The sequence below is a fragment of the Neovison vison genome, chromosome 10 (genome assembly GCF_020171115.1).
Source record: "Neovison vison isolate M4711 chromosome 10, ASM_NN_V1, whole genome shotgun sequence".
NCBI lineage: Eukaryota > Metazoa > Chordata > Mammalia > Carnivora > Mustelidae > Neogale > Neogale vison.
In genome coordinates this window covers 41308250-41324397 of record NC_058100.1, presented here as the reverse complement: position 1 = coordinate 41324397, position 16148 = coordinate 41308250, and the positions used below count along the sequence as shown (strand labels likewise).

Sequence of the window (16148 nt, the reverse complement as noted above, 5' to 3'; positions counted from 1 at the left end):
CAGTTCTGATGTCAATCAGCTGCCTCGCTCAAAGACTGTACGGTCTCAGCATATTGGGTCCCATCGCTCCTTCACCACTAAAAAGCACTCTCCACCCTCCATGCAAACCCTGCCCTTGGCAGCTGGTTTTTTGCCCTAATAGGACACACATGAGATCCCTGGGGGATTTGGAGCTGCTCCGCAGGGAGGCTCCCAAGGCACAGAGAAGACATGGGGTGGGGGTGTAGAGGAGGAAACGTAGGAGGGGATGGGAGTCGCTTTCTCGGGTGAAGGGAGCAAAACTCGAAAGATGGTTTCTGACTGCCGTTAAGAAGGATTTCTGGAGCAGTCTCCCCTCCTCTGCCTGAAATACAAAAGCAGAATGGAAGATCTCCAGCTCCACAAACCCAGAAGACTGCGTGAGCGTCTGCTTTAACAGGGACCCGAGACCAAGGATGGGAACTGGAACTGGGTAAGAGAATGATTCCCTTTTGAATACGACTTTCTTGGTGATTTTCCTTCTCCCTGCAAGTGCTGCCTTAGCTTCCACATCCACCCCGCCCTGCAAACCTCTTCCAGATGCGCAAGCCTGACGGAATCCATATAAACAAAAAACCAAAACAAAACGGCACAAGATTGAAAGCATTTCCCCCTTGTGATAACAACAACCACTTTCAGGCGCAGCAAGGCACTCACGTGACCCTGCCAACATGTGTTTTCTGTCTCAGATTTCCCTTGATAACAAAGGACAGATTTTAAAAGGCGTGGCCCTAGGTCTATTTGCCCAAGCAGGAATCCGAGAAGAGTTTGGGGATTTTGTTGGGTCCCAGGCTGGTCCCTTCGGGGGCTCCGTGCTGTAACCTTTGATGATGTTGAGTGCCCATCAGTAAAGTTAGGAACACTTCGGGTTAGGTTTGTAAGATATGATCTCATTCAGTTGCTCACAGAACTGATTTCATATTCAGGAATCAACAGAGCTCATTCAATTCCAAATTTGGCAGCCCCGCCTGTTACATCACAGTGCTCCCTCTGTCCAGAGCTGGGCAGGGCTCGCTGAAGGGGATCTTTAGAAGGGTCTTTCATGATGTTCCAAGACTCCGGGGGGGGGGGGGGGGGGGGTTGGGGGGGGTGAAGGATGGAGGCTGGGAGACAGGGGGATGGGCAGGTAGGAGGGTGGGGGCTCTTCCCCCCGGCCTGCATGTGATGGGGAGGGAAAGCCAAAGGTCACTCAGAAAAGCTTGTTACAGTGTTGCTGTTAGAAGCCCCACTTCCTAATCTCAGCAAGTTTCAGGAAGTCGGAGATTTCTGCATTGACACTATTGTACAGACTCAAAGAGAGAAAGTTGCAACCAGCACGGGGGTGGGGGAGACACCACCAGCAATCTGCTTTGATATTCTTACCTAAGTGACTTACAATCTTCAAAGTCTCTTAGAATATACTTTTTTTTTTCATCAAGAAAGCTTAATTCACTCTATACAAAATTAACCTCATTTCAGATTTCGAAGAAAAAGCAAATCATATTCTTTTATTTCAATTTCTAATCTTTCAGATAGCTATTCCTTTCTCCTATGAAATAAACTGATTCTGGTCTGCAAGTTACTGGTTTCTTTCCCCCCTAAGACTGGGCAGTTTGAAGGGCTTAAATCAAGCCCCAGGACAGAAAGATGGAAAACCCTGAGTCGCTTTCAAATTGCTAGCGTCCTACAGCCCAGATATTATACGTTAGATCGCTAGATCAGGGAGGTGGTCTGTCTCAAGAAAAGCTGAAATAGAAGGAAAATAGAGTCGACATTTAACATCAGGGCGGAAAAAAAAAAATCAATCTCCTATGTATGTAGCCAGAGCCTGTTCTGAAAGCCATAGGCTAACTTCATTTTTATGACCCGGCAAAGAGAATACATTTCAATTCTGGCTTTGATTCCGCGGTGAGCCAATTGTCAAATATTTTAGCAACTCTGAATAAGTCTGATTATAGCAATGATTGTCAGTTCAAAAACCCAGTTCATTTATTTCCCATGTCAGCCTCCCCCTCCAGGGGGATGTCTGGAGATTTAGTATTCAGTAGTTTGTGGGTCTTTCTGATACAGCTCTAAGGATTCTGCAAGTCAACAGAACAAGAAGAAAGCTTGTATAATCTGGACCCTCCTAACTTCTTTGGAATACTTGATACATGGTATTTTCACTTTTCGCCAAAAGGAAATTCACTGAAAAAGTTAAAAAAAAAAAAAAAAAAACAACTAAGACAGACCATCTAACTACAGGCACAGAGACCGCTGTTACTTACAATGCTTTCCAATCCATCATCATGGATAAATCATGGCTAAATAACCAAGTCCAGAATCCATGTCTTCACATCTGTTAGTAAATAGCTTCTTGCAAATGTCTCCTGCAGATCTGGGGCCATCTCAGGAGGAAGGGAGATAGAGCGAAGGTAAAGGAGAAAAGGCTGGGGAATTCTGCAATCCATGGGGGTCTGGGAAGGCTCAGGGCAGACCCCGGTGAAACATTCCTGTGATTCCAGCCTGAAGCTAGACCACGCTCCTGGCCTCCCTGAGCTCCCAGCCACCTTTCCAGTCCAGCTCAGCCCCTGCTCCAACATTGCATTACCCTCCAAGCGCGGGGCATCGGAGGCAAGAGGAACTCGCGGGATCCCGCCCGTCGCTGCCTGCAGGCACGCTTCTCAGGGGAAGCCGCACCAGTTTCTCTCTTGTCTGCTATCTCCGAAGCGCGAGGGAGGGGAGAGCAGAGGCAGGCAGGCAGGGAGGGGGAGAGAGGGAGAGAGGCAGAGAAGAGAGGAGCTCTACTAACAGAGACCGGGAGAGAGAGAGAAACACTTGCTGGAACTCCCATTAACCCGCAGAAGCTTAGGAATTTTCTGAGCACGGCAGCTGCAAAGCAGATGATCAAAATCAAGTGTTTAAAATCTTTAATTACACATCTATATACACCCATTTGGTGCAGACAAAGCCGACAGAACCAAGGTTCTGGATACGCGTGTGAGTCTGCAAGTAAATACTTGTAGACAAACAGATGCAGGCGTATGTCCCCATGAGAATAATATCTACATGCATAATTTTCAGTGAAAACATCTAGTCTCACAGTTTACGGGTCCTTAAACTATTCAAACGCTCTCAGTAATGGAAGTGCAAATCGGACAACCCACGCCCTTTGCCTGGGATACCGCCAGTCATGCCTTTCCCCGGTTTGGGGGGCAGGTGTTCCTGTTTATTTTCCCTTCCTTCAGGGAGCCCCACCAAGGGAAGAGGGTAGAGAGGCGAGGCGGGGGCTTTCAGTGTGACTGTCAACTTTGCACGCCACTCCATTGTGTGTGGCTGTGCAGCCTGGGACGCTGGGCAGACAGAGCCAAGGCACGGATGGCGCCCGAGGGAAGAAGTGGCACGGTGCAGGGGCGGGAGGCACACAGATGGGGCTCCGGGACTGCAGGGGAACAGGTGGTGGCATGGGAGGAGGAAGAAGGGACGGCAAAGGGGAGCGCAAGCAGGAAGGGCGAGGCGAGAAAGGCACTGATAACGCGTGCACACTGGAGGGGCAGCCGTGCTCATGGACAGCACGAGACCATCTCCCTCCGATTCCTCAGGTTCTCGGCAACCCTCCCCTCGCCACACAAGGAATCCGTTCACACTTTTCTCTAAGTGTGGTCCTGATCGCCTGCATGGGAAATGCCTGGGGACAGCCGGTCGGCAAAGCAGATCCCTGGAGCCCACCCTAGGGATGGAGTTCCGAGAAACCAGAATCTCCATTTGTAACAAGCTCCACAGGTGACTCTGATGCAGGCGGAAGTTTCTATGACTCCCTTCTTCCCCATCATCGGGTGAGCATTGTGAATGAATGACGGAGGGAACGAAGCGGGAAGAAAAGCGAGGGAACACCTGTGAGGACACCCCAGGGCTGGCGTGGCAGGAGTGGAAGCAGGAGCGGGGGGTCAGAGGAGCCAAACGGGAGTTGAGAGAAGGACTGGCCACTTGCCAAGCACGCCGGGCTTTTCAGCTCGGAGACTGCACATGCTGTTGCTTTGCCAAGAATTCTCTTCTTCCCCAGGCAAACCATCCCTTAAAACCCAGTCCAAAGTTGGGACACCTGGGTGGCTCAGCTAAGCGTCCAACTCTTGGTTTCGGCTCAGGTCACGATCTCAGGGTTGAGAGATGGAGCCCAGAGTCAGGCTCTGTGCTGGGGACGGAGCCTGCTTAAGATTCTCTCTCCGGGGCGCCTGGGGGGCTCAGTCAATTAAGGGTTCAACTCTTGGTTTCTGATTAGGTTCTGATCTCAGGGTCATGAGATCAAGCCCTGCATCGGGCTCTGTGCTCACTGGGGAGTTGGCTTAAGACTCTCTCTGCCCCTCCCCCCCATGCTTTCTAAAATAAATAAATAAATCTTAAAAAGAAAAAATAACGGGAGGGCGCCTGGGTGGCTCAGTGGGTTAAGCATCTGCCTTCAGCTCAGGTCATGATCTCAGGGTCCTGGAATGGAGCCCCAGGGACTCTGTTTCTCCTTCTCCCTCTGCTTCTCCTTTTCAGTTATGTGCTTGCTTGCTCTCTCTCTCTCTCAAAAAATAAAACCTTTAAAAATATTAAAAAATAATGGGATGAACAGATGGACAGATAGATGGATGGAGTGCTAGAGCAATGGAGTCCAGAATAACACCCATTTTCTAGAAGGTACTATAAGTACTGCTTTATAGTTTTTAAAGTGTTTCATTTGGTTGTGAGTCCCCCCATGAATGGCTGAAGAACCAAAGCTCTGAAAAGTTAACCCACTCACTCTTGGTCACACAGCTAATAAATTCCAGAATAAGATCTAGAATCCAAATCCTTCTATACATCATCTGCTACATTTCCCTCTGTACCAAATTAAAACCCAACCAGTGAAAATGGTCCTTAAACTTGGTGAGAGTGAAGTGAACACTACGCACAGGATTCGATCCCGTAGCACAAAGCAGAAGCAACTTAAGGTCTGGTCCATTGGTCAACACGTTTGTTTAGCATCATTCTCAGTACCAGTGAGCTGGGGATCCGAACCAGAAGTTTGGGGTGGCCTGGCATGGCTGGAAAAGCTGCCACCCCCACTGTCCTCATCCCCTTCTCTTGTGTTCTCCAGAACCTAGAGATGGCCATGTGTAATGGATGTGAAGAGGTTCCTTCTAGATCTTTCTTCAAGGGGGGTCTTGGGGCCCCCACTGTGTACCATTCTATGATGTTCCCACTGTCCTTAGACCACCCACAAAAAAGGTAGAATGACAACACAGTACCTAAGGCCATCCACTGACTGGGACAACAAATCAGCTCGCACATAAAGACAAGATCATAATACAGATTTGACAGCAGATGCCTTCATGGCTAACTTCTGGTTTACCAGAAAGACAGGGAACTACATAAATAACGATGGGATTAAGAAAGGCTTCCCAGAAGACTTGGAAAATTTGCTGGTTTATGGGTCTATTGGAAAGATTTAAGATGGTAAAACAGAGGAAAGAGCTTTCAGTTCAATGAATTCCTTGGCTGTGGATCATAGTGACGTCCCTCCTAGCCCCTGAAACACAAGTAGTATGTGTGACAAAGGCTGTCTGGGGGGGACAGCAGGCTGGCCTAAGGGAGAGTAGTTTCCTGTTCCCTTTTGTAAGAAAATAGGCCCCAAGTATTTTAAGAAATCTAAGTACACCAGTGACACCTTTTACATAAAAAAGTAGGTATTCATATGCAAGGAAGAAGGTTTACCGGTTGCTAAACCGTTATGAATAATGAAAAGAACTCTGAAAGAATCATGCCTAAATTACCTGCGAGTGTCCCCAAGGGAAATAGCCAATGTAAGAAAATCCTTAATCATCTCAAGACACAGGAGATTAAAATGGATCCTGTGTGTTCCGGAAACACATGGACAGAAACACGTGTTCCTTGATGTGCCGCTGAATCCATACATTTTATGAATGTTTCCATTCGGTCGTGAGTTTCAAGATCCGTGCCATTCAGAGAAGAAAGTCTGACGAAAGGAACGAAGGGACTTTATGTGCGATTTGTATGCAATGCCCTTTGTCCCTTTGAGACTTCAACTGTCCACAAGTAAGGATCCCGAGTCTGCTAATGAGAAAACCATCCCTCCATCTTTTCGGAGCTGTCAGGCATCCTAGGAGCCGGGTATAGCTTGCCTCTTTTATTTTTACTTTTTTTTTTTTTTTAAAGATTTTATTTATTTATTTGACAGAGAGAAATCACAAGTAGACGGAGAGGCAGGCAGAGAGAGAGAGGGAAGCAGGCTCCCTGCTGAGCAGAGAGCCCGATGCGGGACTCGATCCCAGGACCCCGAGATCATGACCTGAGCCGAAGGCAGCGGCTTAACCCACTGAGCCACCCAGGCGCCCTATTTTTACTTTTTTTTAAACAATACTATGGTTTATTGCTACATTTTCCCAGGTGAAGACCACTATGCAATTCGTCTTATAGTAGGAAGTGAAGGATCTGTATGTTTATGATACATAGTTTTACAGGTTCCTCCATACCCTACTCTGGTTTCGTAGTCTGTTTCCAAGCCTGATCATGGCTTCAATTTTATGAGAAAGCAAGGGAAGAAGCACCGAGGGAGAAAGGAAGGATGGAAAGCGGCCAGGAAGGCAGGGGGGGCGTGTGTTGCAGAGGTCCTGGAATGGGGCCATCTGTGCCCAGAAGAGGGGGAGCGAGCGATGGGTAGGTTTGAGCCTACCAAAGTAGGTTGGTCCTAGAAAACAAAGCCTCACAGGAGAGATGGAGCTGCAAACCTTCATAAGGCACCACCCCGTGCCAACGCCAAGAGGAAAAGCCCTAAGTTCTAGCTCCAAATCCATTGGTCCATCCCTTTGCCGCCAAGCCTCCTTTCATGATGATGATCGCTCTCCCGACATGAGGTGCTCTGATGCCCTTGATCTTCAGTCTGGCGGACTTGAGAGAGAATTTTTATCCCTCTCAAAAGAACTGAGGAATTCTCTCCATAGAATGCATGAGAACAGAGATCTTTTGTTAGAACATCAAAGATTTTTTTTTTAACAATTAAAGGTCAAATACCTCTAATATTTAGTTAGATCTGTGCGGGGGGCAGAAAGGAAGTGCTTTCAAGAATGTAAATGCTGAATTTGGGAAAAACCAGTATCTGAAAAAGTTTTCGACACGTGGTATCTGCAAGGTGGTCAGCACAACCCAAAACGGGCATGAAGATCTTGACACTTTATATATATTAGAAGTTTAATTCGTGACATATATGGCCACATAGACATGAAATCTTTTATGTTACTTAGGTATATGCACGAAGGAAAGTGATGCGTGGAAATCTAGATGTAATTTCTTTTAGAGATTTTTATTTATTTATTTATTTGAGAGACACAGCACAAGCAGGGGAAGGGGTGGGGGGCACAAGCAGACTCCCCACTGAGTGCAGAGCCCGTAGCGGGACTGGATCCCAGGACCCTGGGATCATGACCTGAGCGGAAGTCAGATGCTTAACAGACTGAGCCACCCAAGGCACCCCTAGATGTAATTTTTTAAAGACAAATAAGGAAAATGTATGTGTAGTTCAAAAAACAAGCTCACCATAAGCTTCTTTCCCAGCTAGTACAGATAAGGTTTTTAGGGCGATCCCATCCCACTCATGGAAGAATCTGGGACCTACTGATGTCCTGGGTCCTTTAGCTCCTGACATTGCTTCTCTTTCTTCAACCAGCAGCGTCCTCTTCATACCCAGACTAGGTCCATAATCACGACTATTCCTGTCATTCATTTATTCAATCCTCAAACCAGTATGTGTGGAGTGTTTAGAGCAAGACCAACCTCGTTTTGACCTTCTCGGAGCCTGCACGGTTTCCAGAATAACTGCAGCTGCTTCTTCCTAAACATAACCTCCTCTCATTCCAACGGGCTCTCAGAACGAAGTGAGAAAGTCTATACGTTTTATCTAGTTTTCCGTTAAATGTTAAGTCTCTAGTTGGAAGAGATCACACGCTCGTGACCCTTCTCCTCAGTCGTTATAAAACAAGAGACACAGCGACTTTCTTATCAGAAAGACTTTCTGATCAGAAAGGGCGGATCTGGTTATCTATCCTGGATCTGGCGTTCGTCCAAAGTGCAAGCCACCTTGGTTGGTTTATAGGTACCGGCTTTGGGTAGTCAACGGGCCAAATTCTCAAAGAATTCTATAGATGGAAAGCTGGCATCCATCTACGTGCCCCAGAGCCGTAGTCACCAAAATACGAGGGAAGCAGTATGTGTCTATAAGAAAGCAATTACCTAGTTCTAAAGACAGAAGCGCAGCGGAGCCAAATTTAGGAAGAGAGGCTCAACCGTCCTCCGTGTGTGTGTGTGTGTTGATAAAGGACCAGAATTATTTTGGACTGCTGGGTGCCTCTAAATATAGGCAGTCTTAGCAAAAATGCAATTGTTTATACTTCAGGTCACAGAGTCTAATGTGGGTCTGAATTCTACCTACCAGCCCGGCACAGCAATTATCCTGCGTTTCAGAAGCGCTCTGCAGAGAAACGCGGCTCCGTGATCCGGGTGTATGCCAAAGCTGGAATATCAGCTCCTTTCAGCGGTCAGAGAGAGAAAACATTTCCTCCGCTCGTGTGGATAAAGTGATACAACAGCAGGTGGCAGAGAGCTCGGGCCTCGACGGGATCCAGGTGCAAGTCTCGGTGCCCACCGTGCTCCAGGTCTAAGCAGCGGCGGGGCTCAGTGAGTCCTAGGTCCTGGGATCGTTAGGAGGATTTTTCTCTGGTTCTCCTGGGATGGAGGCGGCGTCTGAGCTCCAAAAATAAGGACCTGATGCTAGAGCTGATGAAGGAAATGAATTTCACCTTTATCCTCACCCTGACACTCGGGTAAGTTACAAATCAATTAACTCCTCGCACTCCGATCGGGCATCCTGCCATCCCGAGGACCCCCTCTCAACTCCTCGGAGTTCTCCCTCTGATTCAGCCTGACTCCTCAAGTTGGCTGGGAGCCAGCCCTTACCCTGGCGAAGGCTGAGGGCTGCATAAGCTACCTGGTCTTGGATGTTCTTCTGAGAATTTGGAAGGAGCTCTAAGTCAGTTTTTGACACGTTATTGGCAAAAGCAGAAGGAACGCTGGCCAATTTGCTGCAGGCGCTCAGCGTGTTAACAGGCATTACACCAGGTGTTATTAATATGTTACATACAACAAACCCCGTTTCAACTCCATTGTCTGAGTTCTCCAGCGTTACAGGTTTTGCCTTCTATGAAGTCATGTATTTTCTCAAACTCACAACACTTAGAGCGTGTGTTAAAGAACTCGGTCCTCGAAGGTGAAATGTATTCACTGCAAGTGCGTCTTGTTTAGGAAATCAGGATGCGGGTTAAGTTTGCTCAAATCAGATTGTCGCTTTCTGAAGCTAAAGGCTGGGACAAGGGTCACTCCCAGGCCAGCCAGTCAAGCTCACAGGTGCGAGGTCGGCACCCTGGAAAAGGGCCCTCCTTTTACGGCTCTCCCAGGGAAGTCAACAACCTTGTCCTGAGGAATTTCAGAACCGGAAGGAATGTCCCCCCGCACTCCTCTCGGGGGCTCAGAGAATGGATGTCTGTCACGGGAGTCCTAAAAACTGCCTGTGTTCTTAGCAAGAGTCGGGCGGTCTATATCCTAGTTAATGACAAGCTTCTCCCGGGTCCGAAACAGAGTGTGCCTTGGAAGGTCATTCTAGCGAGGCCAAGCCTCGGCAGACTCCCGCAGGACCTGGAATTTCCCCCTTAGGAAGATGAGCTCTTCCTACACTCCGTATGGCTTCGGCGCTGTCCCGGGCTCCAGACCTCCCAGCCTGACCACCACAAGCGAAACCCCAACAACACAAGGCTTCCGTCCAGTTTTCCATCCCTTCCGGCCCAGAGCATCAAAGGATTAATCTGAAATCTGCGTGTACGGACAAGCTGCTTCCTAGAAACATGGTTTCCGAAGCCGAGCTGAAGTGGGTGCCTCCGTGCCCCCCTTCAGCTGACTCACACGCAGAGAGTTAGCACATCTGTGGGTAGACACTTTTCGGGTCACTACAATGATCAACGCAGCGGCTACCTGTTCATCTATGGTCCGCTGCACACCTCCAGCAATGTGGCCATGTTTACCTGTCCTGGAAAGAGAAGATCAGGTGATAACAGTCTGCACCTTACTTCCCACGGAACATGGCAGGAAAAAGTCAGCGTGATGTAGGAACAAGGAGATTACTTCCAAATTCACTATCTAGGGGCGCCTGGGCGGCTCAGTGGGCTAAGCCTCTGGCATCCGGCTCAGGTCATGATCCCAGGGTCCTGGGATCGAGTCCCGAGTCGGGCTGCTAGCTGGGCGGGGAGTCTGCTTGTCCCTCTGCCTGTCCCCCCCACACCCCCGCTTGTGCTTGTGACACTCATTCTCTCTCTCTCACAAAAATAAATGTATATATATATATAAAATTCACCATGGAGAATCTGGAAGAACTTTTCTAAGCTCCTCATAGTCTGATCATGCCGCATGAATTTCTTTTAATTTCAATTAATTCCCTCCAGGAAAGGATGAAATTGTATTTCCCCGCCCCCACAGACACAGGTGTGTGTGCGTGTGCACACACAGACAGACACACACCTGATGCAAGGGGACAAGCGTGTGGGCAGGTAGACCAGGGAGAGGACGGGGGAGAAACCAGTTATGCTCCTGCCTCCTCTGTGGACGCCCTCAGACTCTGTGGACGCCCTCGGACTCTGCCCGTGGAAGCGTGGGGCCGGCCGAGTGGCCGCGGGCAGCGCTGGCCTCCTCACAGGCAGCTCTTACATTCCTGAATGTTCCAGACTGGAAGAAAGTCAAACACTAATGACTGTGTCCTTGGGAGGAAGAAAATCAGGCCATCCGCCCCGATGCCAGGAAGAAAGCCCAGACTCCACGACGGGGCCATGAGCTGGAGCTTCGGGGAAGCCACCGCCTGTCCACACGCGCGCAGAGAAGGCGGCCGCGCTTCCGTGACCCCCCAGAGAAGGCGGCCACGCCTCCTCGCGCCCCTTTCTCTGGCGGCCGCCGGGGATGAACGGTTTTCAGTCATGGCTCACAAACGCTGTTTTCAGCATGTCCTTCCCGCACCCCGCTGCCCCGCAAGTGCAGGTTTGCGCAGGTGGAGTGAAGGATAATATTCCACCAGCTTCTAATTATGCACACGGAGCCAACAGTGATAACCCTCCCATCCAGGCTGACTCATCATCTGGGCTGCCCCTGAGGTCTCTGATTCCATTTCCAGCTTCTCTGATCGCACTACAGCCATCCGGTGGAGAATATTAAGCCCCCAAATGTGGCGGAGCGGGTTCTCCTGCCTCTCTCTCCCCCTGTGCTCCCAGGAAGGCTTCCCGTGAGGAAAGCAATACCCAGGGAAATGGGAGATGGTCATCTGAGGCATTGACAGACGATGTCTCGGTGTTGAGAAATCACCTTCGTCTAAGCGTTGCTTTGTGTGTCCCAATTGGAAGTCTCACCTAAAGCTCTGGTTTTATCCTTGTTACGTTTAAAATACAGTCTTTCGGGGTGCCTGGGTGGCTTGGTCAGTTGAGCACCTGACTCTTGGCTTTGATCTCAGAGCCGTGAGATTGAGCCCTGCGTCGGGCTCCACACTCAGTGGGGAGTCTGCTTAAGATTCTCTCTCTCTCTCTCAAATAAATAAATAAATCTTTAAAAAAAATAGTCTTTCAGCATACATATGCGATACATACATGGTCAGTACTCATTTTCACCACAGGGACAGTTACTTAACATTTAAAATGCCTTCGACGGAAATGCACACTTCAGGCATGATGGGTTAGTTAGCCTTTGACGTGTAGAATTTTCATTATTATTTAACTTCAACATATTGCCTAATTTCCACCAAGACTTCTTCTTTAGCCCCTGGGTGACATAAAAGTGAACTGCTCCATTTCCAAACATTTGGGGATTTTCTATTTTCTTGGTCATTGATTTCTAGCTCAATTTCTCTTTGGTCGAAAAGCAAACTCAATGGATTTCAGGCCTTTGAAATTTGTTGACACTTGCTTTATAAAAAGCCTACACACAGTAGGTTCTGGTAACTCGGAAAAACTGTTCTGTGTCATTGGTCAGTCCAGTGATCCATGGGCGTTAATCAGGGAAAATGAATGAATCGTGTTGCTCAGATCTTGTACATCCGGATTGGTTCTTCTGTCTGTCTGATCTATCAGCTCTCGAGACGGGATGTTTGAGCTCCCCCTGGGACTATGGATTGGGTTATTTATCCTTCTTTCAATTTTTTCTTTCTCCATTTGGAGTTCTGTTATCAGAACAAATTTAGAATTGTTATGACTTCCTTGTGGAGTGATCCGTGAATGTTTACAAAATGTCTCTTTAATGGTGATTTTTCCTTTTAAGTCTACTTCCTCTGGCATTAGTAGAACTCCCCCAGCTTATTTTGCTATTTACAAGGTGTCTCTTTTCCCATTCTTTTATTTTTAAAATAGAGTTATTTTTCTCGGCATCCTTATAAAAGTAGTGTCTCTTGTAAGCAGTCCAGTTAGAGATTTTAGGGCTTTTAAAAATATATATTTTATTTATTTATTTGAGACAGAGAGTGAGCAAGTGAGGAGGAGCAGAGGGAGAGGGAGAAGCAGACTCCCTGCTGTGCTGGGTGCCTCATGTGAGGCCTGATCCCGGGACTCTGGGATCATTACCTGAACTGAACAAAGGCAGACACTTAAGTGACTGAGCCACCCTTGCTTTCTTTTAGATGGATTAAGTGCTTGTCATTCTATTTCCCCTCCTTCGGATTATTTTACTAATTACTGTGGAGATCACGATGTATGTCTCTGACTTACTATGGTCTAGTAAAATGACATTTTTTAAAAAGATTTTATTTATTTATTTGACAGAGAGAGATCACAAGTAGGCAGAGAGGCAGACAGAGAGAGAGGGGGAAGCAGGCTCCCTACTGAGCAGAGAGCCTGATGCGGGACTCGATCCCAAGACCCTGGGATCATGACCTGAGCCGAAGGCAGAGGTTTTAAACCACTGAGCCACCCAGGCGCCCCGATATATTTTTAATATATACCAGCTTAACCATGCATTTACCTATTCCATCGCTCTTCATTTTTCCTGCATTTCTGGGATCATTTTCTTTCTACCTGTATAAATACTTCCAGTGTTTCTTTTAATGCTGGACTACTGCTCATGAATTCTTTCCGTTTTTGTTTGTCTTAAAATATCTTTCTCTTTTAAAAGATTTTATTCATTTATTTGGGGGGGGGACAGAGAGAGAGCGAGGGAGGGGAAGACGAAGAGGGAGAGAAGAAGCGAATCCCAGGCAGACTCCCCACTGAATGCAGAGCCCAAAGCGGGGCTGGAACTCATGACTCCAAGACCCTGACCTGAACCCAAACTAAGGGTCAGATGCTCCACCAAGTGATCCATCCAGGCGACTGCCTTCAGGAGAACCAAATGCTTCCCTCTCCATCAGAAGAAAGCGTGTATATACCATCCTAAGCCCAGAGAGCCTGAGAGGACGGGAATCCTGTTTCAGTGCAATAATCCAAGAACTAGACTGTCCGCTAACGTGACATTTCTGACAATCATGACGGGTCTGAGCTGACAGTGTGCACGCAGGCCTCCTCTTCACGGGGTTCATGGGGAGTGGCCCCAAGAGACAGAATGAAACAGCAGACATCAGGAAGGTTCTGGACACAGAGTATCATGGAATCCTCAAACTCTTAACCTTGGCAAGAACTTCAATTTACTGGTTCATCATCTCTGTCTTAATCGGGAAAGCAGGTCAAGAGAAGTTTGGCAACTTAGCCAAACAGGACATAAGGCCCGATCTAGAATGCAGTTTACTAGATTTTTTAATCCATTGTCTTGTTTAGGGTGCCTTGTTTTCTGCCCTCCGCAAGGAACTCCTAGAGGCCAGAGGTCCCTATTGAGGCTACAGCATTCTCCTGGGCTTGCCTTTATGACCTAGCCAAAGTGACATCACCATAACGCTGAAGCTGGCCCAGGACTCTTAGGTCGCCTGTGTCTGTCCAGCTGTGTGGGGTCAAAGCAGAATGCCTTAGACAAAGGAAATCGAAGTTTTCTATCAGAGGAACAGGAAACAATAGCAAGTCAGTAATGCAGGCTACTTTTAATTCTGAATATCAATATATAGTTGTTTTCTTTCCAGAAGAGGAACAGGAAAACCCTGATGTCAGCAAGACAAAACCACTTCTATGTTAGCTTTGACCTAGATTTTTTTTAGGTCCTTACATCTCTGGTTGAAATTCATTTCATTCTTCGGATAATTTTGGCAGAGAGCAAATACGCTGTCTCGAAAGAAAGAATAAACAAAATTAAATCTGTTCAGTGATTTCTCATGGGACAGATGCCAATCTAAGCAACAACATGAAGAAGGAAAAAAAATCTTCATTACTGGAGAGGTAGATGTGTGTGTGAGTTTCCTGTAAAAAGGGAAGAATTATGATGATCTGATATACTTGATGGCCAATCTTACAGGTATTTCAAAACACCACTTACTTCTCTCTTTTGATTTCCCCTGCCACAGTTAGAATTAGCAGTGGATTCCTCAAACAGGGAAACCACAGAGCACTTCGGAGTCTTGCTAGAAAGGTTCACATACAGTGAGAAATCACTCTCAGGTTGTCTCAAATATTTTTCATCATGTCACTTTTCCCAAGAATTCCACATCGAGGAAGAAAACAAACCTAAGAGTAGAATTAATGGAAAGTGGGCACCGCTTTTGAGAAGACGCGAATACAAAACTGCCTACTTTTTATTAGTACAGAGCCCACTGACAGGCGAGAAAAGCAAATTACAGCCTGTGTGATAACAATGTGTTCTCCAGAAGCCTGGATGGCACGTGAGCCACATGGAAGTCCCTCGGGGGTAGTTTGAGGATACTCTAATACGGGAACGGCAACTACCGTTTCATCTTTCTTCTGTCCCATATCTACCCACTGTGGGTAGGACAGATCAGTTACTGACAGAAGTGTTTTCTGCCATGGTCAGGACTCAAGCTGGAGGCCAAGGTTTGGTTATAGCGGGCGAGGAAGCTGAAACTGACTTACTATGCCAGAACTCAAGCAGTTCTCCATACAGAAGTACAGTTACTACAGTATGGGCCTTGGATGAATGAGGTTTATGCACAGCTCCTTCATTTCTTGGCAAATGGTTCTCGCTCATGTCTCTTAACCTCCCTGACCCTCTGTCTCTTCTTCTGCAAAACTGAGATATGGACAGTACCTACCTCAAAATGTTTCTGTAATCATTAAGTAGGTTAATTAGTATAAAGTTCTTAGGAAAGTTCCAGGCACAGTACAAGTGCTCAATGAATGCCAGCTATTAGAATAATGAATTGTTGTAATAGAATAATGAATATTAGTATCACTGTCTAAAGAGACAGAGTTCCGGTCACTACTGAACTAAGCCACACATGTTGTACCATGACGCCCTCTGAGCAAGTTCGCTTCTTTCTCCCAATACCTCTGCACATTACATACACCCATAACCAAAGAGGAATCGAAAGTGGAAACTTTTTTTTTTTTATTACAAACTTGGCAAACACTAAAATTAAATCTTCCCAGAGGGGTGCAGGGCTGTGTTTAACAGATGTCCTGATTCTGATGGTCTCAGACAATGACAGGCTGAGATCATGTTTGCAGGCTCTTCCAGAGTCATTTCAGCCCATTGTGTGGCTCAACACCTCTTAGATTTCTACCCTAGGACTTGGTCATGGAATGTGTAATTTTAAAAGAAAACGAGCCCCTGGATCTACTTCCTCGCGATGGGGATATCTTTCCGGTACGTGGGTTCATGAACCCAGTCCGTGGTTATTCACAGGTGACACACGATCGCAATTTAGCGATTGCTGCTCTCTCTGTTCTGCTTCCAAGGGCTGAAAATCATGCATCGGTCCCCTGTGGCCTTTGTTTCAATAAGTCGGTCCAAGGGAATGCCGGAAATTCAGAAGGACTGCTCGGTGAAGGACATGTTTCTATGATCAGTAAAGGGCCTTGACGTAGAGTATCAGAGAAGATCTAGCTGCCAGAATGTGGGCGCTGGGCCAGTAGTTCCAGGCCTGGCAATGACTTGCAGGAAATAAGAATCTGCTTTCCTGTCTAGAACCCACGGCCAGGGATTCTAGGACGAGAGTCCTACTCCTCTGGGATGGGGGGTCAAGG

At 47.3% G+C, this 16148-nt stretch overlaps 1 protein-coding gene across 2 annotated transcripts in view; it reads right to left on the bottom strand.

Annotated features, from left to right (window-relative positions):
- The window catches only part of KIF26B (kinesin family member 26B), a 416715-nt gene that overhangs the window by 145872 nt on the left and 254695 nt on the right, over positions 1–16148 (bottom strand). The window contains exon 1 of one of the 2 annotated variants that reach the window (XM_044267072.1): positions 2265–2577. The exons of the other annotated variant lie outside the window; for it this stretch is intronic. Within the exon in view, the coding sequence (XP_044123007.1) occupies positions 2265–2287 (23 nt within the window). The 5' untranslated portion in view covers positions 2288–2577. Of the gene's footprint in view, positions 1–2264; positions 2578–16148 lie in introns of those variants that run through there. 2 annotated transcript variants of the gene reach the window in all.